Here is a 27,613-nt window from a genome sequence, read left to right as displayed (position 1 = left end):
GTCAGACTGCCTGCTTCTGTTTCCCGGTTCCTCCGCTGAATGTTGGACCCTGAGCAGGATATGTGTACTTGCCCTGTCTCTGTTTCTCTGCATGTCAACAAGGATAATGAAAATGCCTCTAGGGATTGAATAAGATGTTGCTGAGTGAGCGGGAGCTAGCATTCCTGGTAACATCATTGTGTAAGCACTAGTCATTATGCTCTTTACATGAAGCTGATCTCCTGTTCCACCTTTGCAAGAGTATTGTTACTTTTCGTCCACATAACTTTGGGCTAACTTAGAGCGGAGCCTCTGGGCTCACCATACTGATCTGTTGGTGCTCCCGCGTCCTTCTATGAGCATGGTTTCCACTGACCCAGCTGCCCTGCCCCTGCGGGGTGCCGGGGGACGGGGTCTGGCACGGTCCCGGCAGGTACCCCAACTGCACACCTTTGTGCCGAGCCCTTGCCTGGCGGACTTCTCAGCTCTTTGAGGACCTTCTTTCCTTTGTTATGGTGAGCTGTGCCCGCCCCCAGCCGAAACCCTTCCAGAGAAAGAAAGCTTGATCTTCCCTCCATTGTGCTTTTAAAAAATTCATATCCAGTATTTAGGAATGCTTTTAAATCTGTGATAGCTCATGTTTAGCTCATAGTAATTAAGAAAAGCTTATAATTGGACGATCACATGGCATACGTTGCTATCTTGTTAAATTCCTCTGTTCCCCATAATTGGTTTACATATAATACATCTTCTTTTAGTCCAGAGTCTGAATGTCAAGATAAGTAGAAGCAGCATAATTAGGGTATTAAGATGTATTGTTGTGATTATCATCAGAAATCTGGGTTAGGTGGTGTGTGCAGAGATGGGGAGCCCACATTGGATGCTGCATCCCCCTCCATCTGCTTCAGGAAATAAAACCTCCTTTCTAGTAATGGCACTTCAGTGTCACTGCTTTCTTGGGTGACTTGGGGGAGGGGTGTTAGATGCTATTAAACACTCATTTCCTGTAGGTACCTTCCGCAATAATGCAGAACATGCTAGGAGAGGTGATGGTGAGGACAACTGCTCAATCCCCGTGGATTTGTCGTGGCTGGTAGCAGCCCCCCTCTGTCATTGCTCTAAACTGGAGTACAGTGCGTCAAGTGGTCTAGCTCCTAAAGGGCCCGGTCAAGCAGCTATCCCTGTATGTGAGCCAGCATGTGCAGAGTCAGGGAGTATCTAGAAATGACTTCTCTTACTGTCGTAATCAGACATGTGTTTATTAATTTGCTCACACAGGTTTCTCAGTAGAGTAGCCCCCGATTTGGATTGCCAGTTTGCTCACAGTTCTAGTGGGAAGAGAAAATACGGGAGCTACAGTGTTTCCTCTTGCCATCTGCCTGAGCCAGGTGGGCATTGAGAAGGCGGATGCACCATCTCCAGATTATAAATGTGAAAACCTCAGAAAGGAGGTGGTCAGGGGAGCAAACCAAGTCTGGGCACAGAGGCGGCTCTCAGGCCCGCCGCCAATTCTAGCCCTGGGCATCACGTGATGCTTTTCGAAACTACGCTGCTTTGGCTGCTTACCGTTGCCGGGAAGGGGTTTTTACCAAATTCAGTCAATTCTTGCTCTTAGAGCAATTGGCTGATGTTTCTTCTTTGTTTCCTTCCAGAGCACACAGGTGGCGAATTTTGAGCCAGCCGTTCAAACCAGAAGATAGCAAAAATACAAACACTCTGTATATTTCAGATATAAATGCAGGATTAATGATGTGTTAATAGATACGGTACAACAGACCCTGGGCCTGACAGAAATGCATCTGGTTATAAAAGAAAACTTTTATAGGAGAGCTTAAAAAATTGATAGTTTGGGTGGATACTGACAGCATTTGAGGATCAGAGACTCGCCATATAATAATGGATGATGAGGCTTTTCACTGACTTATCCAGATCTATACACGGGTCTAACCAACAGTAACCACTGATGATCACCCAGAAAGCAAAGTTCAGTAGGATATCTTTTTTTTTTTTTTAAAGATTTTATTTATTTATTTGACAGAGAGAGACACAGCGAGAGAGGGAACACAAGCAGGGGGAGTGGGAGAGGGAGAAGCAGGCTTCCCGCAGAGCAGGGAACCCAGTGCAGGGCCGGATCCCAGGACCCCGGGATCACGACCTGAGCCGAAGGCAGACACTTAACGACTGAGCCACGAGGCGCCCCAGTTCAGTAGGATATCTAAGAGGCAGCAAAAAATGGGCATGTCCTGCACAGAGCCAGACTCAGGTGCCTTTTCCAGCACCTGCAGGGATTCTGAGTGGGTCTGGCTGGGGCAGCACCTGGGAATCTCCACACCCCCCCCGCCGCTAGGTGATGATAATGGTGGTGATTTCAGATGCCACATGAGCAACCCTGGGGTGGTGTGTAGGTTTGGGGATTTGAATCCAGCCTTACCATGTACAAACCCAGAGATCTTGGGCAAGTTATTTCTATGTATCTCAGGTTTTTCACCTGTAAAAGAGGAAATCATGAAACAGGATTGTAAGGGGATTGAACAAGAAGATACTGTAGTCAAGTGCTCAGCATAGTACCTGGTACTGTGGAAGCACTTGACAAATTTTAGCAGTTTTTTGTGGGCAAAATATGGATAATAAGAGCAACCTCAGTTGGATTTGGTAAAGAGTGAATTGGACAATATATATAATGAGGCCAGCACTGGGCCTATAATATAGTAAGTTTCCTGTTTCCTTGCTCATGGTACAAACTCCAAAGAGCAAGGGCTGTAACTTGTTATGTGTTCTATTCAATCAATTCTGGCTACTATACAGTGAAGACATTTGGTACCACTTCCTGTTATTTTAAAAATCACTGGGAATGATTTTTTTTTAAAGATTTTATTTATTTATTTGAGAGAGAGAGAGCATGAGTGGGCAGAGGGAGAAGCAGACTCCCTGCTGAGCAGGGAGCCTGATGTGGGGCTCCATCCCAGGACCCTGAGATCATGACCTGAGCCGAAGGCAGACGCTTAACTGACTGAGCCACCCATGTGCCTGGGGAATGATTTTTGTAAATATACTTTTTATTTTAGAACAGTTTTAGATTTACAGAATATTTGGGAAGATAGTACAGAGAGTTCCCATATACCCCACACATTTATCACAACTCGTGAGCTAATATTGATACATTATTAGTAACTAAAATCCATATTTTACTCAGATTTTCTTAGTTTTAACCTAATGTTCCTTTTCTGCTTGAGGATCCAGGATACCACATTGCATTTAGTTATCGTGACAGCTTCTCAGACTTCCCTTATTTTTTGATGATCTTGACAGTTTTGGGGAGTATTATTGGTCAGGGATTTTGTAGCCCACCCCTCAGCTGGGATTTATCTGATTCTATCTTATGATTAGACTGGGGTTGTACAACTGTGGGAGCAAGACCATAGAGGGGAAGAGCCATTTTCATCATGTCATGTTGAGGGTACATACTGTCTACGTGACTTACCACGATCTCCTAGTGTTTATCAGAGGAATGATTTTGAATGACATACAAAAATTTTCTCAATCCTCAGTCCTAGAAATAAGAAGGTCAACTTAGTCTTTAGTGGCTCTTGATTGAAAATGAAATTATGTTTATCTCTTCAGTTGGGTATTTACTTTGCTCCAAAAAAAGTGTTCTTTAAAGCCTGCGCCACTCCAAATGGCCTTTTTTGAATTCTTATCTACTGAATTTCTGCCATGAGATAGGGGCGGAACTTAGGTCACCACCCTCCCGACTGTCTTTCACTGCCGCGGAGGGAAGTGCTGAGGCAGTGGGCAAATGTGTAAGGTAGGTGGGGGCAGAGCGGACAGCACCTTGGCCCCCACTCTGAGGGTACTGTCTTGGGCACTTCGCTGCCCCCTTGGTTGGACAACATAATCAACCCATTTGTCAAAATTCACAGACCTGAAAGCTAGGAAGTTGGCCCTGAAATACATCATTCTGTGAAATGAAATTGTAAACTATATGAAATTATAAACTGAGCTTACAGAAACTCATTTGCCTGTGCCTTTTCAATTTTTAAAGTAGCTGGTCAGATTTCCACCGTATTTAAATGGAAGTAGCATTTTAACAGTCAGCTGATAGGAATTATTTGGCCTTTTGGTTGCTGCTTATCTCCTCTACTGCCTTCTCTGGAATGTTTTGGGTTCTCCTCTACACCCCAGGTGGGGAGTCACAGACTACTCACCTGCTCAGGCTTTCCTGGGGCTCTGCTCTCTGTAGGGCAGAGGGTGCCCACCCCGCAGCGTTCCTCCTTTTGCTCCACGCACAGGGGCGACTGAAACGTATCGTTAAAAACGCTCAGATGACTCTAAACGGCAGCTGAGTTGCTAATGCTAGAGTAAAAAAGAACTCATCAACAGGCACGGAGAGATGAGATCCGAGTAAACGAACCTGCACCATCGCAAGAAACTATGAAACAGCCATTCCTATGTTAGCGATGGGGGTTCAGCGTCCCTAACACAGTGTCCCAGAGCGGTGGACGGGACGTGGGGTTATGGTTCTCCCCGCTCTCCACGCTCCAGAGCTCTCTTAGGAAAAGTCAACACCCCAAAGCTATTGCTAATGCTTTCCCCCACACTCTATATTTGCTTTGCAGAATGTGTTTAAAGAATGATTATGAATGAAATTCTGTGAAGTCAGGCTGAGTCCTTGGGCCTGGGAGGCCCCAGTGGCGAATACTCTCCTCTTCCTGGTTGTTGCTGGGAGCCAGGATGTAGTGGCCAGCGCCCAGCCGCCAAATCCTTGCTCGGCCACACTGCTTCCTGCCCGGGAAGCCGGGGGCAGATTTCTTAATTTGGCAAAAAATTAAGGCATAAAACGTATGCCTCAGTTTACTCGTAGCAGAATGAGAATAATAAATACTTCTTAGCGCTGTACCGAGGATTAACCATGTGGGTAGCATGGGGCCTGGCGTAAGATAAATTCACAGCCGCCAGCAAAAATCCCGGGCCCCTGAACATGGCTGGAGGAGCAGGTGTGCAGCCTCCACAGGTATGAGGGGGCCCTTTGCTGCCCTGCGGACCGAGGAAGCAGAGGACACCCGCGGGCCGAGAGCCTGGAGCTGGCACCTGCGGCCGGCTGAGATGGGCTGGTGTTCACAGCCCGGGTTTCCTCACTGCCGAGGCCCAGTGCACTCCAGATTCTCTGAGCTCCCCCTTCCTTAGAATAAATGCCTTTTATTTTTTCCTTAACAAGTTTGAAACATTCAACCAGCCTGATGTCTTGATAAGAGGAGAATTCTAATGGCCTCGTCCCTTAGCCACATGCACCCCCACTCTCCAGAGGGGGGGTTCCTGGAGGTGTGGATAGACTCTTTCACCTCACCCTTCTGCTGCACTGCTCCCAAAGCGGGGCGGTGACCTTGTACGTGTGGCGGGGGCTGATGGGGAATCCAGCTGCACATATGGACAGCCTCCAAGATGCCCCACAGCTGAAGCTGGGCGTGCTCCCCCGGGGTATTTTAAAGTTGAAATCACACGGGAAATAATTGGATGAGTTGTAAAAAAAAAGACTGATCAGACTTCACCTGGAGGAGCGAGTGGAATTTTCCTACTGGAAAAAAGAAACATCAGTCCTCAGGGGTCTGATGGTTGATTCATATGTGAAACAAGGAATTGGGGAGCAGGGGAATGAATATTTTTAGTAGGCGTTCTTAGGAATCAAGGAAAATAAAAGTGACATCTATGCCACACATTAGTGATATGCTTAGAATGGTTTAGGGACCCAAAACATAGAATGGGAAGTGAAGCGAAGCTTTGGCATGATGATGAGAGCAGGCTCTTTGTCAGGGAGCCAGCCTTAAGTTTTGTCTCATAAATTACAATTACGAAGGGAGCGTTCCCCTGCCCATAAATAAACTTTGACTTGGCAGATTTAAGATGATATCACAAACTTGTTCAAGACCAGACTTTCAATTCCTAGAAAATGTATTTTTAACCTTTTAGGAAAAGGAAGAATCAGGGCAAGTGGGAGGCAGCTCTTTAATTTTATATCCTAAATGGTGTCACTTTGAGGAATGTCTCATATGTTTGTGTATTTGTATATTAAGTAGCTGTCTATACCAACCAAGTTAGTTTGCTTTTCACTTGATAAGAAATGCATTAAGATTTCACTTAGGCTTTAGTTTCAATTTTTTTTTTAATGCAGAAAAAGTATTCCCATACCCACTAATCTATGACCCAGTTGGATTCAAAAGGAAATTTCTGAAGAGTGCAAATATTCCTTTCAAGACTGAGTCTGGACTCAGGGCCAAACATAGCCAGTCCCCATGGACAGCCTGTGTTTTCCTTCCTATTAAAAGATGGTCTCAGAATAGGACCATTCTATTATAGAAGCAGTGGCAATTTAAATTGCATTTCTAAATATAACTATGTTCAAGGCAGTGACTTTAAATATTCACATGCGAACCCATATCACTTTAATCTTTACTTTTTATACCCAAAGTAGTTCATGAATTGCAAAGAATATTCTCCCCCTAATTCATTTTTGTTGGTTTTTTGAACTTTATGAATTGTGCTTTGGTTTGTGACATATAAATTCTTCATTGGCTTTTGCTCTGGAAAGTTTGATGTTATATCTTTTCCTTAATTTTTCTATTTAAGGAGAAGAATAAAAATGTTTCTACTTCTCCTCATAACAATATTTTGATGGCTAAGATGAGATCTGTTAAGTTTTTGGTCTTCCTCAAAGGAAAATGCATATAAATGGTGACTTTTTAAAAATTGGATTATTCCCCCTGTGCTACACTAAGATGTTCTATGCAATCTCTGCGGGTGTAACTTTGCACCTGTATTAGCTTGCTTTTTAAGACAAGGAAATCAAAGCCCACCACTTATAATTCTGTTTCTTATTAATAGCAGGGCTCAAGTTAGACCATGTAGAGCAAATAAGGGTTTATCTTCGTTTTGCCCTTGAAATGAACAATACAAATGGATGTTTCACTATTAGGGACGCATCGCATTAGATCTAGATTGTATCTAAGGGTGGTAATTAAATTTTCGGCTAAATCTTGTTGAGTCTGAGAGGCATAACATTCTTTTTTATATTCTTGTTCTTAATTATCAGAATAAGTATCAGAGTTTTTTTTTCTTTTCCTGGTGTTTTGTATATATGAATTATGGAGGGAGAGGGGGGAGAATGTGATTTATGTTATAAGTTGTGTGATATGATATGATATGATATGATGTGAATTACTGACTATGAAGCTTTTGTTAATCAAAATAATAGGTACCATTCAGAAATTGTGTTTTTTTCTAGGGACACAACCAAATCATAACATATAGCAGACCAATCTATTTTTGTGTGCTGTGTGGCCTTATTTTGCTTCTTAATACAGGGGCCAAAGCCCGGCACCCTCCCACTTACGTTGTCTATGGCCTGAAGCTCTTCTCTCCAAGGTCCCTCCAGTCAGCTAGGGACCTCTTAATAGGTGAGTGAATTTGGGGGTTGTGGGGAAGAACATAGAGGAGGGTGGATATGTCTCCCCTTTATATTCTGAATCACTAGCGGGAGAAACTTCCTTATGTGGTTACTGGATGAAGAGATGTGCATTTCTCTTTTGGCTTGTACACCTTCAGAAGATGGTCTGGGAGCTGGAGCCCTACACCATCCAACAGCAGAATTATTCTAAAGGATTGTGGTATCCATGACCGAGAAGTAGTAACATTGTAGTATCTGAAGACTGGTCGCTATGGTGCCTGGTGTGGGGCGTCAGGGGGCTCCCCAGGTTGGGGGTGGTTTTGCCACCAGGATGGCAGCCACGGCCCCACCCACTTGGCACAGACACTCCGGCAACACCCAAGGGTGCATGGTTCTCAGTCCAGGTGGAGTCCCAGCCTGTCACTGGTCCACTTGGTGCACCTTAAGGTCTAGGCGGTGTTTCATGTAAAATGCTCTGTTTACACAGGTAACCTGCCCAGGGTCATGGTTCGGCAACTGGCTGTTTGAATTCCAGCTCTGCCACTTTGATAGTTGTGTGACCTTGAGAAAAAATTCAACAGTAATATGGGGACAAAAATAGTACCCACCTCAGAGGTCGGTGCAAGTGAGTTAGTACATTTAAACCTATGAACCAGTGCCGGGCACCAGGTATTAGCTATTATTATTATTATTATTATTATTATTATTATTATTATTATGTGGCAAGGCTGCCCCAGTGTTGCCTGCAGCTCTGAACATGTGACTGCTCTGAGAATCCTAGTCATGACATCCCAAGGTTGACATGCACGCCAACCTGTGATTGGCTGTGATCACATTGTGCAAATGAGTTGATAAAGGGCACCAGCCGCTGGATCTACCACTTGCCAGTTGGATATCTTACTCAAGAGGAGCTTTTCAAAGCCATAGGTCCCATATCATTCTTTCTCTGGCCCCCATGACAACTTCCTGAGCCTCTCAAGTGGGACTGAGAAGGGCCCCCAGATATGGCGTATCTTTGTGTTCCTTGTAGGAGAAAACCATGGTAGACATTCCACCCTCTGACTCTCCTTCTGAACCACTATCTCCCCATTCCTCTTCCTCCTGTATTGGCAGCAAACTATTCCCTCCCCCATATGCAGCCCCCCACAAGGCAACCTTTGTCTATGTCCTCAATATCTCTCTTCCTATTACATCATGTGAGGGGCCGAGTAGCTTCTTAATAGCGAAGGGTCAGGCACCATGTTTAGAGAATCTCTGAGCTCAAGTAGGAAACAGAAACATATTGGGGGGAAAAAAGAACTGATCCCATGATTAGATTCCCAGGCAGTGCTTCTTGCCCAAGAATATTTGCTTCTACCCTTTCTGATATTTTTCAGTTTACTTTTTTATATTACTTGAAGTTCCTTCAGTTGGAACACACACACACACACACACACACTCCCATGCACACACACACCCCAAGAAAGACTTTCAGATACTTTTACCTTCTTATAAAGGAGCTCACCCATCTCCCTCCTGAGATTAGCTGCAAGGAAAGAGAGCTTCAGGAGACACAGATGCCCAGGCACGGTTGTGCATGCTGGAGACCATCCTTTCCTGCTGTCTTCTTGCGGATAGTAGTGCTGGAGTCCAGAGCTCAAGGGCCCATGAGGGTCTCGGGATTAGCAGTGGAGAGGGCAGGAAAGCATTTTGGAAAGTGTTTGAGAAACATGTGTCCATGTCAAAATGTTGCCTCTGCTCTCTGCAGTGCACGCTCAATCTTGGGTACCCCATGACCATCTTTTCCCAGGTTCTCGAGCATGGGTTAGTGTTCCTAGACCTGGAGCCCTGACTACCTTGGCGCCTCCTCATCTCATCCTCATGCCTCATGTTCCTGTTCTGCGGCGCCCCTGACCCCTTTGACCAAGCTAGTTGATGGCCCATTTCCCCTAAGCTTGGCCCCATCTTCTGTCCCCCCATAACCCATACTTTCCATAGCACCAGACCCATTTCATAGTGGTCTGCTTCACTTGTGATTGTTTGACTAATGTCTGTGCCCTCGCTAGCCTGTGTCCTGCTGGGTAAGTGCAAGGCAGAGCCCAAGCCTCCTTTCTCATACCGAATCCCTGGCACCCCGTGCTGTGTCTGGTAAATATAGGCACTGAAGAAATGTTTGTTGAGTGGATGAACTGATGAACACAAGTGTGCTTTAAGTATTAAGGAAATTAATGTATGGGTGAACTTTTGGAATACTCATTCATAGATCAGGGAAAGCTCACCATCATTCTCGGACTGTTCACCTCGGCCCTTACAGTAAGTAGGGACCTAATACACACCTATTGATGATTTGGAGAACAAGGAAGAAAAGCATGACATACATTCCATTTAGAAATTGTTTTTCTGTACACGTGTGTCTTTCATTTCTCTTTTTCTTTAATTTGCTACTATAAATGAGCCAATGCCACTGAATACATATAGTTATCTTGGCATAGCAGATTTGCCGTGGCATCAGAAGGTGAAATGTTATTAGGGCTCAAAAAGTAAGACCTTAATGTACTCGGTAAAAGCCCGAGGTCTTGCTTTTAGCAGAAACCCTTGTTCTAAAATAAGCTACTGGCTGTGTGTATTCTCATTTTATTTTTCTTCGAACCAATTCCGTGGAGGAGTGGAGATGGGGCGGGGAATATGGCCTTCCTTATCTTTCTATCTGGAATCCCTTTTCCTCATTAAAGCTTTTCTTTAAGAGATATTTTTGTCTGCTTGTCAACGGTAACAAGTAAAAATAGTGATAAATAATCTAGCAAGCCAACTAAATGACTTCTGGGATAAAGAAAAATGGAAAAAGAGAACAATAGCAATCCCCATGGAGTGAATGTGTTAAACACACTAATTTGCACTGAGCAGGAAAAGACTGTGGAAAAAATTTAGAACAATTAGGAATGGGAGGAAGGCCATAGAGGTGTATACTGATTTTCTGACTTGAGGAGGGAAAAGCAAGGGCAACTCAAAGTCATTCATTCTTCTTTGTGGAGCCTTTCCACCTTCTGTCCCTCACTACCAAGGGATCTGAGTGTATATAGCTGCTGCCATTGTTAGGTTCAGAAACTAACAAGGAGAGAAGAAAAAATGAGAGAACAGAAGGGTATTGGGATGAAGAAGTAGTGTAGGTTTCCTATAGCTGCCATAACAAAGTAATGCTAATGGGTGGCTGAGAACATCGGAGATTTATTGTCTCATAGTTCTGGAGGCCAGGAGTTTAAAATCTCTGAAGACACAAGGGAAGGACTTCTCCGGGCCTCGCTCCTTGGCTCATAGATGGCCTTGTCCCCGTGTCTGTCCACATCGTCTTCCCTCTGTGTGTGTGTGTCTGGCTCTATGTCCAAATTCCCCCTTTTTATAAGGACATCAGGCATATTAGACCAGGGCCCACCCTAATGACCTCATTGTAACTTGATCATGAGCCAAGACCCTATTACCAAGTGAGGTCACGTTTACAGGTACTGTTTTGGAGGGCCATGATTCAATCCTTTTAACAAGGAGCATTTAAGAAAAAGGACAAGAGAGAAGCAGGAACTAAGCACACTTGACCTTGTTTCCCATCGTGTGGTCAAAGGTGCTATGTGCCTCTCATGCTGTGATCCTCCTCTGGCTGGTGCTGGGGGGTGTGAAATGTTTCTTAAAGTTGTGCCTTACTGCTGATATTTCTGGTACCTGTTGCCACTCCTGCTTTCCGCGCAACACCATCAACCTGAGGTGGATGCGAGGGAGACGAGGCAGCAGAGGAAGGGGGCAGGAAAGGAGCAGGGAGTATCCGTGGGTGCTGCTTTGGGCCTGAGCTGACCCTGCCCCCTCTGCCTGCCAGGGCAGAAGGGGCCGAATGTGAGCCAGTGGTGGGAGATGATCCAGGTGGAAATCGGGTAGGTGGGAAAGGTGGAGAAGCTCCTCATCCTATTTAAGGCGAGGAGAGGAGCATCTCAAAGCCGAGCATCTCAGTCAGATAATAGAACAACAGAAGAAGGTGGGATGTACGCTGACAGGAGGTGGGGAACTTGGGGGCCAAACGTGGGGACATAAGACAAAGTCAGTGGCAGGGACTTGTTGATTTTATAGGGGGGGCAGGGAGGGGAATTAAAGACATAGAAACACTGAGGGTAATATTCTTACATAATTTTTCCTTCTAAGACCCCTCCTGTATATTCAAAATACTCCTGTGCACACTTCTTTTTCATTAAAAGGCACAAAATTTTGTCTTTATTTCTGGGAGTAAGGGGAAGAGACCTCTGAATCGGTCCTCCTTAGCTTGCTCAGTCAGAGTTGGTGACCTCTGGGCTGGAATTTTTATTTATTTATTTGTTTGTTTATTTCTTTATTTATTTTTATTATGTTATGTTAGTCACCATACAGTACATCATTAGTTTTTGATGTAGTGTTCCATGATTCATAGTTTTGTATAACACCCAGTGCTGAATGCAATACATGTCCCCCTTAATACCCATCACCTGGCTAACCCATCCCCCCACCTCCTCCCCTCTAGAACCCTCAGTTTTTTTTCTCAGAGTCCATAGTCTCTCATGGTTCATCTCCTTCTCTGATTCTGCCCCTCTTCATTTTTCCCTTCCTTCTCCCTAATGTCCTCCATGCTATTCCTTATGTTCCACAAATAAGTGAAACCATATGATAATTGACTTTCTCTGCTTGGCTTATTTCACTTAGCATAATCTCCTCCAGTCCCATCCATGTTGATATAAAAGTTGGGTATTCATCCTTTCTGATGGCTAATATTCCATTGTATATATGGACCACATCTTCTTTAACCATTCATCTGTTGAAGGGCATCTCGGCTCTTTCCACAGTTGGGCTATTGCGGACATTGCTGCTATGAACATTGGGGTGCATATGGCCCTTCTTTTCACTACATCTGTGTCTTTGGGGTAAATACCCAGGAGTGCAATTGCTGGGTCATAGGGTAGCTCTATTTTTAATTTTCTGAGGAACCTCCACACTGTTTTCCAAAGTGGCTGTACCAACTTGCATTCCCACCAACAGTGTAAGAGGGTTCCCCTTTCTCCACAACCTCTCCAACATTTGTTGTTTCTTTCCCTGTCCATTTTTGCTATTCTAACTGGTGTAAGGTGGTATCTCAATGTGGTTTTGATTTGAATTTCCCTGATGGCTAATGATGATAAACATTTTTTCATTTGTATGGCTGGAATTTTTAATACTTTCCACCAGCGTAACTTCAGTGAAAGTCTACAAAAGGGGCCCGGCTTTGTAATTATCCCACAGATGAGGAAGCCAAGAGGTCTTCAATTCTTAGTGTCGTATTTCAAAAGGAGCATAAGCAAAGCTGGAATGTGCCCCGAGCAACATAGCCACCGGGGCTGCACTGCATCTGGAGTTGGGGCAAAAGAGTGGGATGTCCACGCCGTGGCGGTTCTCTGTCGTAGCGGTAATAGCTAGTCCCGGCCCATGGCAGGTGCATTATGGCTCACTGCAAGATAGGCCTGTAAAATGGTTTGGGTTAGAGCTGTCCAGTGGTAGCATGGGCTTTGCCTAGTGAAGCACGGAGGTCCTGACTTGGAAGGGGCTCAGGCAGGAAGAGGTGGTTGGCTGTCCATTGTAGAAGGCACTGCATGGGTCCTTCTTAGATCCGAGACTTTTATGTTTTATGTTTGTGCTTAGGACTGTGACCCCCAACCTACAACAATGCAGCTTCAAAAATGCCACCCTTAGAGATAGGTGGAGGTTTGGGGACTACTTACTGGAATGTACCCCTCTCCTCTGCCCAGAGAGACCTCACATTTGTCTTCTCTATGTGTCTTCTCTATAGACTGTTTCTGGGGCTCGATATAGTCCACAGGCAGGATAATTAGTTAACACCAGATACAGCATGTTGGAGACACACAATGTATATATTCCCATCAACTCCTTAGGTTTCAGTTTTATTTCCATGTTATTTTAATTCTGCTTGTTTTCACCCCAAAGCTGCAACTGCAATAGTCATGGGATAGAATAGTAACGAATATCATTATTCACATTTAAAAAAAGAAACAAGCAAGTTATAATGTTTTTATTTGTAAATGTTGCTTGTAAAGAAATGGAACAGTACCAGAAGTTTCTGCATTTATGGTAATTATTAGGGAAAACGAAGAGTAGCAGTGAGAGAAAATTATACACCCTCTCAGTGGTATGCTAAGAAAAAAAAATCTTTGTTCACAGGCAAAATTGCTGACAACCACAGGGACTATTTTTTTTTTTTAACTTTTGGAAGAAGGTCAAAATGACCTCAGCAACTTCAGGTGTGATTTTCTAATTGCCCTACTAATGCAGGAAGCGTTTCGCTGCTTTTTTTTTAAATTTTTTTTTTAAGATTTTATTTATTTATTCATGAGAGACAGAGAGAGAGAGAGAGGCAGAGGGAGAAGTAGGCTCCCAAGGAGCAGGGAGCCCGATGTGGGACTCGATCCCAGGACCCTGGGATCATGACCTGAGCCGAAGGCAGACGCTTAACCATCTGAGCCACCCAGGTGCCCCTCCCTGCTTTTTTATTCACGTGATCTGCAGCCTGACAGATGAGATGCGTGGCCTCCGCCTCACTCTCCTTCCACCTCCCTGGCTTCGGTTTTAAAGCCTAGAGATCTCCTTCTCTAATACATCCTGGAGAGGAGCTAGATCCTGGGCTCCACAGTGACTGTTGCCTTCTACTGTAGTTGCAGGGAGCTCCCATGCTTCAAGCCTCTCACCGTCGGATCGTCCTCGAGCCATGATTCACTGGCTCTGATTCTTTGCGCTTCCATAGCTGGGGTTTCATTACCTAATGTATTTCTTACAGAGAACGCTTCCTTACCTCTGCTTTGCTGAGCAGTTTCTAATATTCAGCTGCCTTTAATTTTATTTGACATCCATACTTTTCCCTGGAGTTCTTCCTTCTTGGTGTCATTTTTGCCACATGCACACAGCTCTTGAGAACGTGAACCAATGCAACCTCAGAGCGTCTTCTGTGCACCCCTACCCTGGCCATGAGTACTCCACGGTATAGTGCAGCATGTCATCTTTCCTGCTGGGTCTGAGTCTCAAAGTTGAGAGAAGAAGTACTAGTCAGTCTACTTGAAATTATATGGGAATACAATTTTGATGCTCCTGTGTTCTATAATTAAATTTCTTTTTATAAAAGATTTATTTATTTATTTTAGGGAGAGAGAGAGAGCCAGGGGGTAGGGGCAGAGGGAGAGGAGGAGAGAGAATCCCAAAGCAGACTCCTTGCTGAGTGCGGAGCTCCACATGGGGCTCGATCCCAGGATCTTGAGATCATGACCTGAGCTGAAACCAAGAGTCGGCCGCCCAAACCACTGAGACCACCAAGTGCTCCAAATTTCTATTTATTTCTTACATCTTTCCCCTATCTCTGATTTCCATTCACAAAACCTGAAAAAAAGAAATTGTGTCCTATTATGTCCAGCAGATCAGTATTTGTATCTTATTGCCTACTTTGATTGAAAAGTGGATTCCTCACAGATGCTCTAGGTTATTACAATATCGTTGAAATCTTGCCACAGAAAACATTACAGCAAAATCACCATGTGTATCAAAATATGGCTCCAACCCCAAGAGAGTTGGAACAGGTCCTTGGTGTTGTTGTGGAAGGGTTTGTCCCATACTTATTTTCAGGTGACTATTAGCAGGAGCATGGGACATATGAAGACTCTCGTTTCTACAATTTCATGATGAAAAGTTTGCATTTCTGATTTTTCAGAAATAGCTGAACCCCTCCCCCCCCATCATCCCCACTCCCACTGTCGACTGTGGTCTATGTACAGTGTTAGCACACAATTCCAAAGTTCAGGCATATGGGATTTCAAATCAAATTTCCTTAGTTTTATTAGGGCTTACCAGGATCAAACTTCATTGACATTCTCCTCAATAAACTGAGAAGACAGATGTGTTACAGCAGAAGGAATGGCAGTTTCTGGGTTTCTATGAAATCCAACTTACATAGACTTGAGGGAGAGACAGGGACAGGGACAGAGCTGTAAAATGCAGCTCTAGCACATTCAATTTCCTCTAACAAATGATCTCTGAAACGTCGAATCCTGGCATGTGGACGTCTTATCGAGTTGCACTGTTCCAAATTTTGGGAGGGGGCACAGCCTTCCTCTGGTCAGGCAGGGTTGCCTTCATGTCCCAGATGCTCCGGTCCCAGGAAGTCAGGCCCTTCACTGTCCCACTGTCACTGTGTGTAGTTTCTTAATCACCACCCTCCCTGTTCGCCTGCAAACCTGGAGTTCCCACTGAACTTGAATTTGCAGGCGGCGTACAGGTGTGGCGACTCTCAGCACCTCAAGTGCTCCCGCTGACAGAAGCACAAAATGAGGAGCCCCTGGCTCCCATTTTTACACCCCCCACCCCCGTGCAGGGAGAGACCTGCATACCTATTGCCTTTAGCTTTACCTGTTCCTGGAGTTTCCCAGTTTCTTCCCCCCACCCTTATGCCCCTCAAGTGCAAGCCCACTCTTGCACACTGTGGACTGGTCCACTGTCTCCCTCACCATCTGAGGTCTCTGCTAAGTCCTGGGCTCGCCTGTGTTCTTTGCCTGGGCCTCTTCCTCAGACGCAGCTCCTTGTTACTTCCAATGGCGCATTTCCACTTGGCCCGCAGACCTTCCTCATGTGGGTGCGAGGAGTCCAGTATTGCCTCCAGGACGCGGGCAGGGGGCGGCTGAGAGCTGGAAGGGGAGCAGGCAGGATTGCCTCGGGGACCTGGGGACCAGCAGCTGCACACTTACTGTCCATTTTGTCTGTTCACTTCCAGTATTTTTATATTGCTTCCCTGCAATCTCCCTCCTCGGGCTCTTCCCGCAGATCAACACTTTCTGCATTTATCTTTTGGAACAAATTGACATGCTATTTTTTGGAGGTTCTGGTAAGTCGTCTACATCCTACTCTTCCTGTAAAGGAGTCTAAAGTTTTGATAAGGGCTGAATGGAATGAGAGTCTGGACAGCTCGGTTTTCTTTGTCCTGAACACTGAGCTATTTCTTGTGTGCACCTGGACAGACAGGGGACCCTGGTCTCCCCCCTGTGTGGACCCTCCCTTGACATAGCACCTTAGATTCCCACCATGGTGGCTAAAACCTCACCTAATCCTTACCTGCAGACTTTGTGCAGATTGCTTAACTGTAAAGTTTACTCTTCTCTAAATGAAATAAACACACGGATCTCACAGAGTCGCTGTAAGAATGAAATGAAATTGTACATAAAGAGCTACAGCATAGCTGGTGATCCGGTACTGTTCCTGTCTCATCACACACACACACGCACACACACGCACACACACGCACACACACAATGAGCACTGCTTGTTTGTTAGATCGCTCTCTCTCTGTCTAGCCCCGCTTTCTTCTGCGGGAACCTTCATCTGTGATGTTTATTTCGGCCAGCAACTCTCAACCGAAAGCAAGGAGGTCTCCCTCCCTCCACGCTGGACATGTTCACACAGTCTTCTAAGAATGTTGCCAAAAATTCTTTTTCAGTGCTTTTCTCCAGAAGTTTACTTAGTAAATGGTCAGTCTCTCTTTTTTTTTTTCTTTCTTGTATTAAGTCATCCAGTGCTTTTGACTGATCCCATGGAAGTATTCTTTGCCCCTTTGGCGGGCATTTTGCACTCGAAAGCTACAACCTTGTCTTTGCACTTTCTTCCATGTATTGATTGTGAGACTGTTGGTGTTTGTGTTGCAGCTGTTTGTGGGATGACATCGGCTATTTACAGCGTGGCCCGGAGTGCCGCAGCCACTGGCCTGCTCCACGCATTCTGCTTCAGCGCCGTGAAGGTAGGTGTGAGGCCCGAGGGCCTTCTCCCTTCTCCTTGCATCCATTAAATCAACTGGTGGTTTAAGTGAACAGATATTTTCCTCTAAGTACAAAAGAAATGGGATCTGAGCGCATCAGGAAGAGCAGGGCCTGGTGGGTGGCGCCTCGGTGGTATTGGAAGACCCCTTAAGCTATCTGATTTGCCAGGGAGCACTGGCCCCCTTCCACACGAGTCTCTCGGCGTCATTACTGACCCTGAAGGGGCCTCTGCTGAGCACGGTGGTCAACAGGACCTGTGTGTTTACCTTCTCTGCTTTCTGGAATGTCACTCAAAAGAGGGGAAAGAGATAAAATTGCCTGAAGCTTCGCGGACAGAGAACAGGAGAGGATATGATAGCAACAAAATTTTAAAATCTAGAAAACAGATGGCCCGTCGATTTATCCAGATGGAGAAAGTTGAAGCTTAGGCTGGCAGCAGGGGAGGCCTGAGAGGATGAAAAAACAAGATGAGCGTTAACTTTGGGAAAACACAAAAGTTGTGTCCGAAAAGAAAGGTAACGATTGTGCACGTGTGGCTCAGCTGTGAGTAACAGTTTGCATTTATGGTGCTCTGAATAATGCTTACATCTATAATGGAAGAACAGGGGAGTGTGTGGCTGTGGGTGTGTGTTTGTGTGTGAGTGTGTATGAGTGTGAGCATGGGGACCATCTTAATCTAGTCTTCTGTACTGGCAAGTCGGCAAATAATATCTAAAATTGGAAAAAGTCAAGAAATAACAAACAAGCACGTTACTTGGAAATAGGGAGGGTCATGGGTGCAGAAGAAATAGCTGGAAGGCATTGCCTTCAGGAAGCAGGCATTTGGGCCATGAGGTGCTGTAAGCAGGGGACACTCCTGCTCATTTTCCGTGTCATAGTACTGTAGAGTTTCCGTAATGTCTGAAGGTAGTAACACCCATAATGTTGTCAGGGGCATCTCCATTCGTGAAAAACGTTAGTTAATATTACACATATTTCTTGAGTTGATGAACATCCTACATTTACTGTTTTAAACAACAGATACCTCTTTGATAAAATAAAAATCAAACATAAAAAAAGCAAATAAAAATAAGGCATGTTCCAAAGGGTTTTTAATATCTATCCAATGACACTTCTTAGCTAACTTCTTAAAAAGTGTTCCTTAAAATCCTATTAAACACATGGTTGTGGGTGGCAGGAAGATAATTGTTTCCCATTGTGCAAAGGAAGGAGTGCAATATGATTGTCTCCCAGGGCATTCCCACGGAATCTCTCTGTGATCATCCACAGCGTGATTTCCTCCTTCACTCCTTCCATCCTTTGCATGTAGATGTTTTCTTTTGGAGAAAGAAAGGGGGAGGAAGATGAAGATTCCCTCTTCTAATACACAAAAGTAATTTAGGTGCTGTTGGTGACCCTGTCGCCACATTTATCCTATCGTGCAGAACAACAGTTACATAACGAATCGATGTTCTTTTTTTTGCATGCATTTCTTTATTCTGTCACAGGACCCCAGGTATTTTATTCAGGAAAAGTACTTGGGTAGTTCTTTTCTGAGTCCTTGCACTTCTGAGGACCTCTTTCTACTGCCTTTTGGTAAAACAGCTGCGTATAAAATTTTGGGGTCACAAGCTCTTACTTGCAGGGCTCCTTGTATAGTACTTACTCTGTTGTGTTTCAGTGTTTGCTTACATATTTATTTTTCATCCCCTTTTAATTTTTTTACTTTAAAATTTTTTAAAGATAGAAGTATTTTTTAAGGTTTTTTTGTTTTGTTTTAGTTTAATTCCAGTTAGTTAACATACACTGTTATATTAGTTTCAGGTGTACAAGACAGTGATTCAACACTTCCATACAACACCTGGTGCTCATTACAACAGGTGTACTCCTTAATCCTCAGCACCTGTTTCACCCATCCCCCCACCCATCTGCTCTCTAGTAACCATCAGTGTGTTCTCTATAGTTAGGAGTCTGTTTCTTGGTTTATCTCTCTCTCTTTCTCTTTTTCCCTTTGCTTATTTGTTTTGTTTCTTAAATTCCATATATGAGTGACTTATTTCCCTTAGCATTATACTCCTAGCTCCATCCATGTCATTGCAAATGGCAAGATTTCATTCTTTCTATGGCTGAATAACATCCCATCATGTGCAAATACCACATTTTCTATAAACATTTGTTTATAGGTATTAGTGTGGATATGTGTTTTTATTTATACATAGTAAATACCTAGGAGTGGTATTGATGGGTCAAATGGTTAGTTAATATTTAGCTTTTTAAGAAACTGCCAAACTGTTCTCCAAAGTGTGCCATTTTTGATCCCCTCATAATCTTTGAGATTTCCAAGTGTTCCAGATTCTTTCTAGCACTTAATTTTTTTTTAAAGATTTATTTATTTATTTGAGAGAGCGAGAATGAGAGAGAGAGAGTACATGAGAGGGGGGAGGGTTAGAGGGAGAAGCAGGCTCCTTGCTGAGCAGGGAGCCCGATGTGGGACTCGATCCAGGGACTCCAGGATCATGACCTGAGCCGAAGGCAGTTGCTTAACCAACTGAGCCACCCAGGCGCCCCGCTAGCACTTAATATTTTAATAGTTCTTAAAAATAGTACTCCTTCTAGTATGAACTAGTGTCTAATTGTAGTTATAATTTGCATTTCTCTAATAATGAGTGCTGTTGAGTAGGCTTCATATGCTCACTTGCTGCTTGTGTTATCTTCGTTGGTGAAAAATATGTTAAAGTCTTTTGCCCATTAAAAAATTGCATTACATGTTCTTATTGAGATATAAGAATTTTTTACATGTTCTGAATGCAAGTCCTTTATCAAATATATATGCACATATATTTTTTTCTAGTTCTTGGCTCGTCTATCCATTTCATTAACAGCATTTTTCAAAGAGCACAAGTGTTTAATTATAAGGAAATCCAATTTGTCAATTATTTATTTTATGGTTTGTACTTTTTATGTCCTATCTAAAAAATATTTACCTAACACGAGGTCACAAATATTTTTTCCTAGAAGTTTGATAGTTGTAGCTCTTACGTTTAGATCTGTGATCCAGTTTGAGTTGATTTTTATGTATGATATGAGGTAAAGATTGAGATTCACTAGCATAATTGTTGAAAAGACTCACCTTTCCCCATTGAATTACCTTGGAACCTTTGTGAAAAAATAATTACCGGCTTCTAGTTTCTGGTCCAGTATGTAAGGAGTTTAGAAGTTGTAACTCCATCCTAACAATAAGTAAATAGCTGAACAAACTAAAAAACCAACAACTCTTTTTAAGTCCATCAGAGAAGGCAAGAAGCAAGCAAATTGCTGCTTCCAAAATTGGAAAGACGGACAGGTAGATGCAGGGAATCACATCCCAATGGAACCGGAACCCAGGAGCAGAAACCTCTGTGGGAATGAGTCCCAGGGCAGGAAAACCTGAACTGTCATCAAGGAATTGCTGAAAGCTCAGTGTGGGCAAGTCTGTGAGTTAATATCTCCAGGGGGGACCCAGTCATCAGAGAGAGCCCACACTTCTGTGGGTTTTACCTCCAGGAGCTTGAACAGGTTCTCCCAGTGAATATCAGAGAAAAGTCCCCTCATGCTTTCAGCGGGTGGAGGGTAAGAGGAAACATTTTGAAATATATCAGAGCATTAGTCTCTTCTTAACAAGGCCTGCCCTCAAGATTTCACCACAGCCTGAACTACTCAGATTTTTTCAGAGCCTAACTGACTTGGAGGAAGGGAAATGCCAAACTCCAGTTGGCTCTAGCCTTCCATGTAGGCAAAAGGAAATACCAACTCCAATCCAACCCATTCTGGCCATTCTGTCCCACCTAAGATGGGGACGGGATTCAGAAACATGAAATTCATGGTCCAGAGGCACAGGGTCACTAAAAGACTAAGAAGTGATCATAGGACTATAGAATACTTCTCCCCATACACCTTAACACCACATCAGTAAAGGCTGGTTTACCACAGTTCCTTTTACCCAGTAGTAAAAAATTACGAAGCGTACTAAAGGCATAAAACACAGTTTGAAGGGATAGAACAAGCATCAGAATCAGATTTAGATATGGCAGGGATGTTGGAATTATCAGATTGGAAATTTAAAACAATTATGATTAATATGCTAATGATTCTAATGAATGAAGTAGACAGCCTGTAAGAACAGATGGGCAAGATGGAAGATGGAAATTTTAAGCAACATAAATTTATTTTGCTTAAGATGGAAATTTTAAGGAAGAGCCAAAAGGAAATACTAGCAATTAAAAAACAAAGACAAAAACAAAACACTGTAACAGAAATGAAGAATGCCTTTGATGGACACAGCCGAAGAAAGAATCTCTGAGCTTAAGGTGGTGTCAATAGAAACTTCCAAAATGAAAAAGCCAAGAGAAAAAGACTGAAGAAACAAAATATCCAAGGACTGTGGGATAACTACAAAAGGTGTGACATATGTGTAATGAAAATACCAGAAGGAGAAGAGAAAAAGGAGCAGAAAAAATACTTGAAGTACTAATGACTAAGATTTTCCCCAAATTAATATCAGACACCAAACCACAGATTCAGGAAGCTCAAAAAACCCCAACCAGGATGAATTAAAAAACAACAATTAACAACAAACACAAAAACTAAACCAGTGCATATCATTCAAAATACTAAAAATCAAAGGTAAAGAAAACATCTTGAGAGAAAACAGGGAAATAAATATCCCTACCTTAACTTAGAGAAGCAAAGATAAGAATTGTGTCTGACTTCTCCTCGGGAACTGCAATGGACTGAATTGTTTCCCCAATTTCATATGTTGAAACCCTAATCCCCAGTGGGATAATATTTGGAGATGGGCCTTTGGGAGATAATTATGTTTAGATGAGGTCATGAGGGTGGGGCCCTCATGATGGGATTAGTGCCCTTGTAAGATGAAAGAGACACCAGAGCTCATTCTGTACTGCTGTGTAAAGACACAGAGCACGTGACCATTTGCAAACCAGGAAGAGAGTCCGCACCAGCATCTGACCGATTGGGGCACCATAATCTCTGACCTCCAGACTTCAGAACTGTGAGAAATAAATTTATGTTGCTTAAAACAAAATTTATCTTAAGACAAAAAAAGAAATTCCACCAACCCATAGTTCTTTACCCTGAAAAATTGTCCCTCAGAAACGATGGAGGAGATTTGTTGCCAGTAGACCTGCCTTACAAGAAATGTTAAAAGAAGTTCTTCAGGGAAAGGAGAATAACGTCAATCTGACACTCACAATTACATAAAGAAGGGAAGATTATCAGAGAAGGAATAAGTGAAGGTTAAATAAACACTTTCATTTTTCTATTCTTATTGCAACCATGTATTCAAATAAATATAAGTATATAGTTATTATGAGATACTTACACTACCTATAAAGTGGTATAGTTTTATTTGAAAGTGGACTTGACTTAACTATAAATGTATATTACATACTCTAAGGCAGCCATTAAAAATGTTTTAAAAAAAGAAGTATAACTAATGTGTTAATAAGGAGAGAAAATGAAATCATATAAAATCAATTAAAACCACAAAAGGCAGAAAAAGAATGGAAGACAAAAATAGGAACAAAGAACAAGAGAAATGAATAAATAGCAATAACAAACATAGCAGGTATTACTCGAACTATATCAATAATCATTGTACACATCAGTGTTGCAAATATACCAAGTGAAAGGCAGAGATTGTCAGAGAGGATCAAAGAACAAGACCCTGCTATATATCGTCCACCAGAAACCCGCTTTAAATATACAGACACATATATCTTAAAAGTAAATGGATGGAGAAATATATACCATGCTAAAATTAATCAAAAGAAAGCAAGAATAGCTATATTAATTTCAGACTTCAGAGCAATAGAGCAGACTTCAGAATAAGGGAAATTTTCAGAGATAAAGAGTAGCATTACATAATATTAAAAGGATTAATTTTCCAAGAAGACATAACAATCCTTAATGTGTATGTACCAAACAACAGAGCATCGAAATATGTGAAGGGGAAACTGATAAAATTGCAAGGAGAAAAAGATGAATCCACTATCACAGTTGGAGACTTTAACACCTCACTATCAGAAAAGGACAGATTCAGCAGGCAGAAAATCAGTAAGGGCATAGTTGGACTCTACCGCATCATTTTTCAACTGAATATATTGACACATGTAGATTACTTCATCGAACAACAGCAGAATACACATTCTTCTCAAACTCACATGGAACATTCACTAAGAGAGACCACATTCCAAGCCATAAAACATATATTAACAAATTTAAAAGAATAGAAAGCATACAGTGTCTGGGCGCCTGGGTGGCTCAGTTGGTTGGGTGACTGCCTTCAGCTCAGGTCATGATCCTGGAGTCCCGGGATCGAGTCCCGCGTCGGGCTGCCTGCTCGGCGGGGAGTCTGCTTCTCCCTCTCCCGCTCCCCCCTCTTGTGTTCTTTCTCTCTCTCACTCTCTCTCTCAAATAAATGAATAAAATCTTAAAAAAAAGAAAAAAAAGAAAGTATACAGTGTCTGCTCTCAGACCACAATGGAATGAAAAATCCCCAAATATATGGAGATTAAACAACACATTTCTAAGTAACACATAGATCAAAGAAGAAATCTCAAGAAGAATTTAAACAATATTTTGAACTAAATGAAAATGAAAATACAATCTATCAAAACAAGTGGGATTCAGCCAAAGCAATGCTTAGAGAGAAAATATAACATGGAATGTATATATTGGAAAAGAAGAAAGATGTAAAATCATTAATCTAAACTTCCACCTTAAAAAACTAGAAAAAGAAGAGCAAATTAATTCTGAAGTAAACAAAAGAAAATAAATAATAAAAATTAGAACAAAAATCAGGACATTGAAAAATAGAAACTGATAGAGAAAATCTACAAAACAAAGAACTGGTTTTTGAAAAAGATCAATAAAGTCAATAAGCCTGTAGCCAGGCCAACTAAGAAAAAAAGAGAGGAGAGGCAAATTACTAATTACAGAAAGAAATGAGGGAATATTACTACAGATTCCATGGACATTAAAAGGATAGTTAAGGAGTATTGTGAATAACTCTATACCCACAACTTTGATAACTTGGATGAAATGGACCAATTTCTAGAAAGACATAATCTACCAAAAACTCACACAAGAAGAAAAGTCCTATCTGATTAGGCTTGCATATATTAAAGAAATTGAATCAATAATTAACAAATTTCCAAAACAAAAAGCAGCAGGCTTAGATAGGTTCACTCATGATTCTATGAAACATTTAGGGATGAAATTACCAATTCTCTGCAACTGATTTTAGAAGATAGAGGTGGAAGGAATACTTTTTGCACATTCTATGAGGTCAGAATTACCCTGACACTAAAACCAGACAAACACATTACATGAAAAAAAACACTACAGGTCAATATCATGAATATATGCAAAAGTCCTTAACAAAGTATTACCCAGTCAAATCCAACAACGTATAAAAAAAATTATACACCATGACCAAATGGAATTTATTTGAGATATGCAAGGCTTGCTCAATATTCAAAAATCAATGTAATCCATCACATCAACAGGCTAAAGAAGGAAAATCACATGATCATATCAAAAGATACAAAAAAAAATTTGAAAACACCCAGCACCGATTCATGACAAAAAATGGCAAACTAGAAATAGAGGAGAACTACCTTAACTTGATAAAGAACTTGTACAAAAAACCTACACCTCACATCATCATGGTGAGAAACTAGGAGTTTTCCCACTAATTTCAGAAAGATGGTAAGGATGTCCTCTCACTACTCCTTTTCAGCATTATTGGAGGTCCTGCCTAATGCAATTAGAAAAGAAAAGGAAATAAAGATACACTGAGTGGCAAGGAAGAAATTAAAGCCATCTCTTCACAGATGTCATGATTGTCTATATAGAAAATTCAAAAATTGACCAACTCCCCACGCCCCCAGAATTAACAAGTGATTTAGCAACATTGGAGGATATGAGGTTAATATACAAAAGTTAATCACTTCCCTATATACCCAGCAATGAACAAGTGGAATTTGAAACTAAAAGTACCATTTACATTAGCACCTCCTAAAATGAAATACTTAAGTATAAATCTGACAAAGTATGTGCACAATCTATATGAGAACCACAAAACTCTAATGAACAACATCAAATAATTAAACAAATGGAGAGGTATTTCTTGTTTATGGATAGGAACATTCAATGTTGTCAAGATGTCAGTTCTTCCTGACTTAATCAACAGATTCAATGTAATCTCAATCAGAATCCCAGCAAGTTATTTTGTGGATATTGACAAACTGATTCTAAAGTTTATATGGAGAGACAAGACCTAAAATGGCCAACTCACTATTGAAGGAGAATAAAGTTGGAGGACTGATAGTACCCAACATCAAGTCTTATTATAAAAGTATTATAGTCAAGATAGTGTGTTATTGATGAAAGAATAGACAAATCAATGGTATAGTGCAAAGAGCCCAGAAATAGATCCACATAAATAGAGTCAACTTATCTTTGACAAAGGAGAAAAAACATTACAATGGATCAAAGATAGTCTTTTCAACAAATGGTGCTAGAACAACTGGACACCCACATGAAAAAATGAATCTAGACACAGACCTTGCATTCTCTCATAGATTATCTCAGAATGCATAATAGATTTAAATGTAAAATGCAAAACTATAAAACTCTTAGAAGATAACATAGGAGAAAAACTAGATGGCATTGGTATGCCAATGACTTTTTAGATAAGCATTAAATGCACAATTCATGAAAGAATTGATAAGCTGGATTTCATTAAAATTAAAAATTTGTGCTCTGTGAATGACACTGTAAAGAGAATGAAAAGACAAGCTACACACTGAGAGAGAATATTTGCAAAAATCCTGTCTGATACGGTTATTCAAAATATATAAAGAACTCTTAAAAATTACAATAAGAAAAATAACTTGACTAAATGGACAAAAACCTGAACAGACACCTCACTGATGAAGAGATACAGATGGCAAATATAAGCATATGAAAATATGCCCAACATCATATGTCATTAAGGAATTGCAAATTAAAATAACAATAAGATATTACTACACAGCTATCAGAATAGCACAGATCTGGAACACTGACAACACCAAATGCAGGCAAGGATGTGCAGCAACAGGAACTCTGATTCATTCTACTGGGGATGCAAAATCATATAGCCATTTTGGAAAAGAGTTTAGCACTTTCTTTCAAAATAAACATACTTGTATCATACAGTCCCCCAATTGTGCTCCTTGGTATTTACCCAAAGACTTAGAAAGCTAAGTTTGTGCACAAACCTGTACACAGATGTTTATAGAAGCTTTATTAATAATTGCCAAAACTTGGGTACAATCAAGATGTCCTACAGTAGATGAATGGATAAATAAATTCAGAAAATGGAGTATTATTCACTTTCCTCAAAATGAGATATCAAGCCATGAAACAATATAGAGGAATCTTAAATGCATCTTACTAAGTAAAAGAAGCTAATCTGAAAAGGCTATATATTGTAAGATTTCAACTACATGACGTTCTGGAAACAGCAACACTCTGAAGACAGTAAATGGATCAGTGGTTGCCAGCAGCTAGTGGGGAAAGATGAATAGGCAAAACATGATAAAAACGCTCTGTAAGGGCAGTGAAACTGCTGTGTATGATACTATAATGATAGATATCTGTCATTGTGCATTTGTCAAAACTTTTACAATGTACAACACCAAGAGTGAACCCTAATGTAAACTATAGACTTGTGGTGATAAAAATTCATCAATGTAGGTTCCTCGTAATAAATGTAGTACGCTTGTGCAAGATTTTGATAGTGGAGGAGGCTGTGTGTGTGTGTGGGTGCAAGGGGTACATGGGATCTCTGTATTTTCTACTCACTGTTGCTGTGAGCCTAAAATTTTGCTGTGAAACTCTAAAAAACAGAATCTATAAAATCAGTTATCCAGATATGTGTGGGTCTATTTCTGGACTGTATTTTATCCTGTTGTTCTATATGTCTATCTTTACACCATTACCATACTATTTTGATTACTGTACCTTTGTAATAAGTCTTGAAATAAAATGGTTTGTTTCAACATTATTCTTGTTTTTCAGAAACCTTTAGCTATTATAGATCTCATTTCTTTCAGTATAAGTTTCAGAATGTGTTTGTCAATTCCTACAACAAAAGCTTGTAGAAATTTTGAAGGAATTATATTGAATTTATAAAACAATATGGGGAGAACTGATACAATAATATTTAATCTTCTTATCCATGAACATGATATTGCTCCATTTAGTTGAATCTTTGTTAATTTCTTCAGAAATATTTTGTACTTTTCAACCTGCAATTACTACACATGTTTTTTCATACTTATTA

The 27,613-nt window shown here is 41.7% G+C and overlaps 1 protein-coding gene across 5 annotated transcripts in view; it reads left to right on the top strand.

The window, feature by feature from the left end:
- The window catches only part of PCNX2 (pecanex 2), a 316,535-nt gene that overhangs the window by 101,432 nt on the left and 187,490 nt on the right, over positions 1-27,613 (top strand). For 4 of the 5 annotated variants that reach the window (XM_081824289.1, XM_081824287.1, XM_081824286.1 and 1 more), the window contains 3 exons: positions 7,256-7,427; positions 16,206-16,316; positions 17,131-17,222. In XM_081824289.1, coding sequence (XP_081680415.1) covers positions 7,256-7,427; positions 16,206-16,316; positions 17,131-17,222 — 375 coding nt within the window. The remainder of the gene's footprint in view (positions 1-7,255; positions 7,428-16,205; positions 16,317-17,130; positions 17,223-27,613) is intronic. The other variant, XM_081824288.1, reaches the window with a different exon arrangement.

Source organism: Leptonychotes weddellii, chromosome 6 (assembly GCF_054177405.1).
Source record: "Leptonychotes weddellii isolate Sample4059 chromosome 6, ASM5417740v2, whole genome shotgun sequence".
Lineage (NCBI taxonomy): Eukaryota > Metazoa > Chordata > Mammalia > Carnivora > Phocidae > Leptonychotes > Leptonychotes weddellii.
The sequence above is the reverse complement of the archived record's forward strand: the minus strand, read 5'-3'. Positions and strand labels throughout refer to the sequence as shown.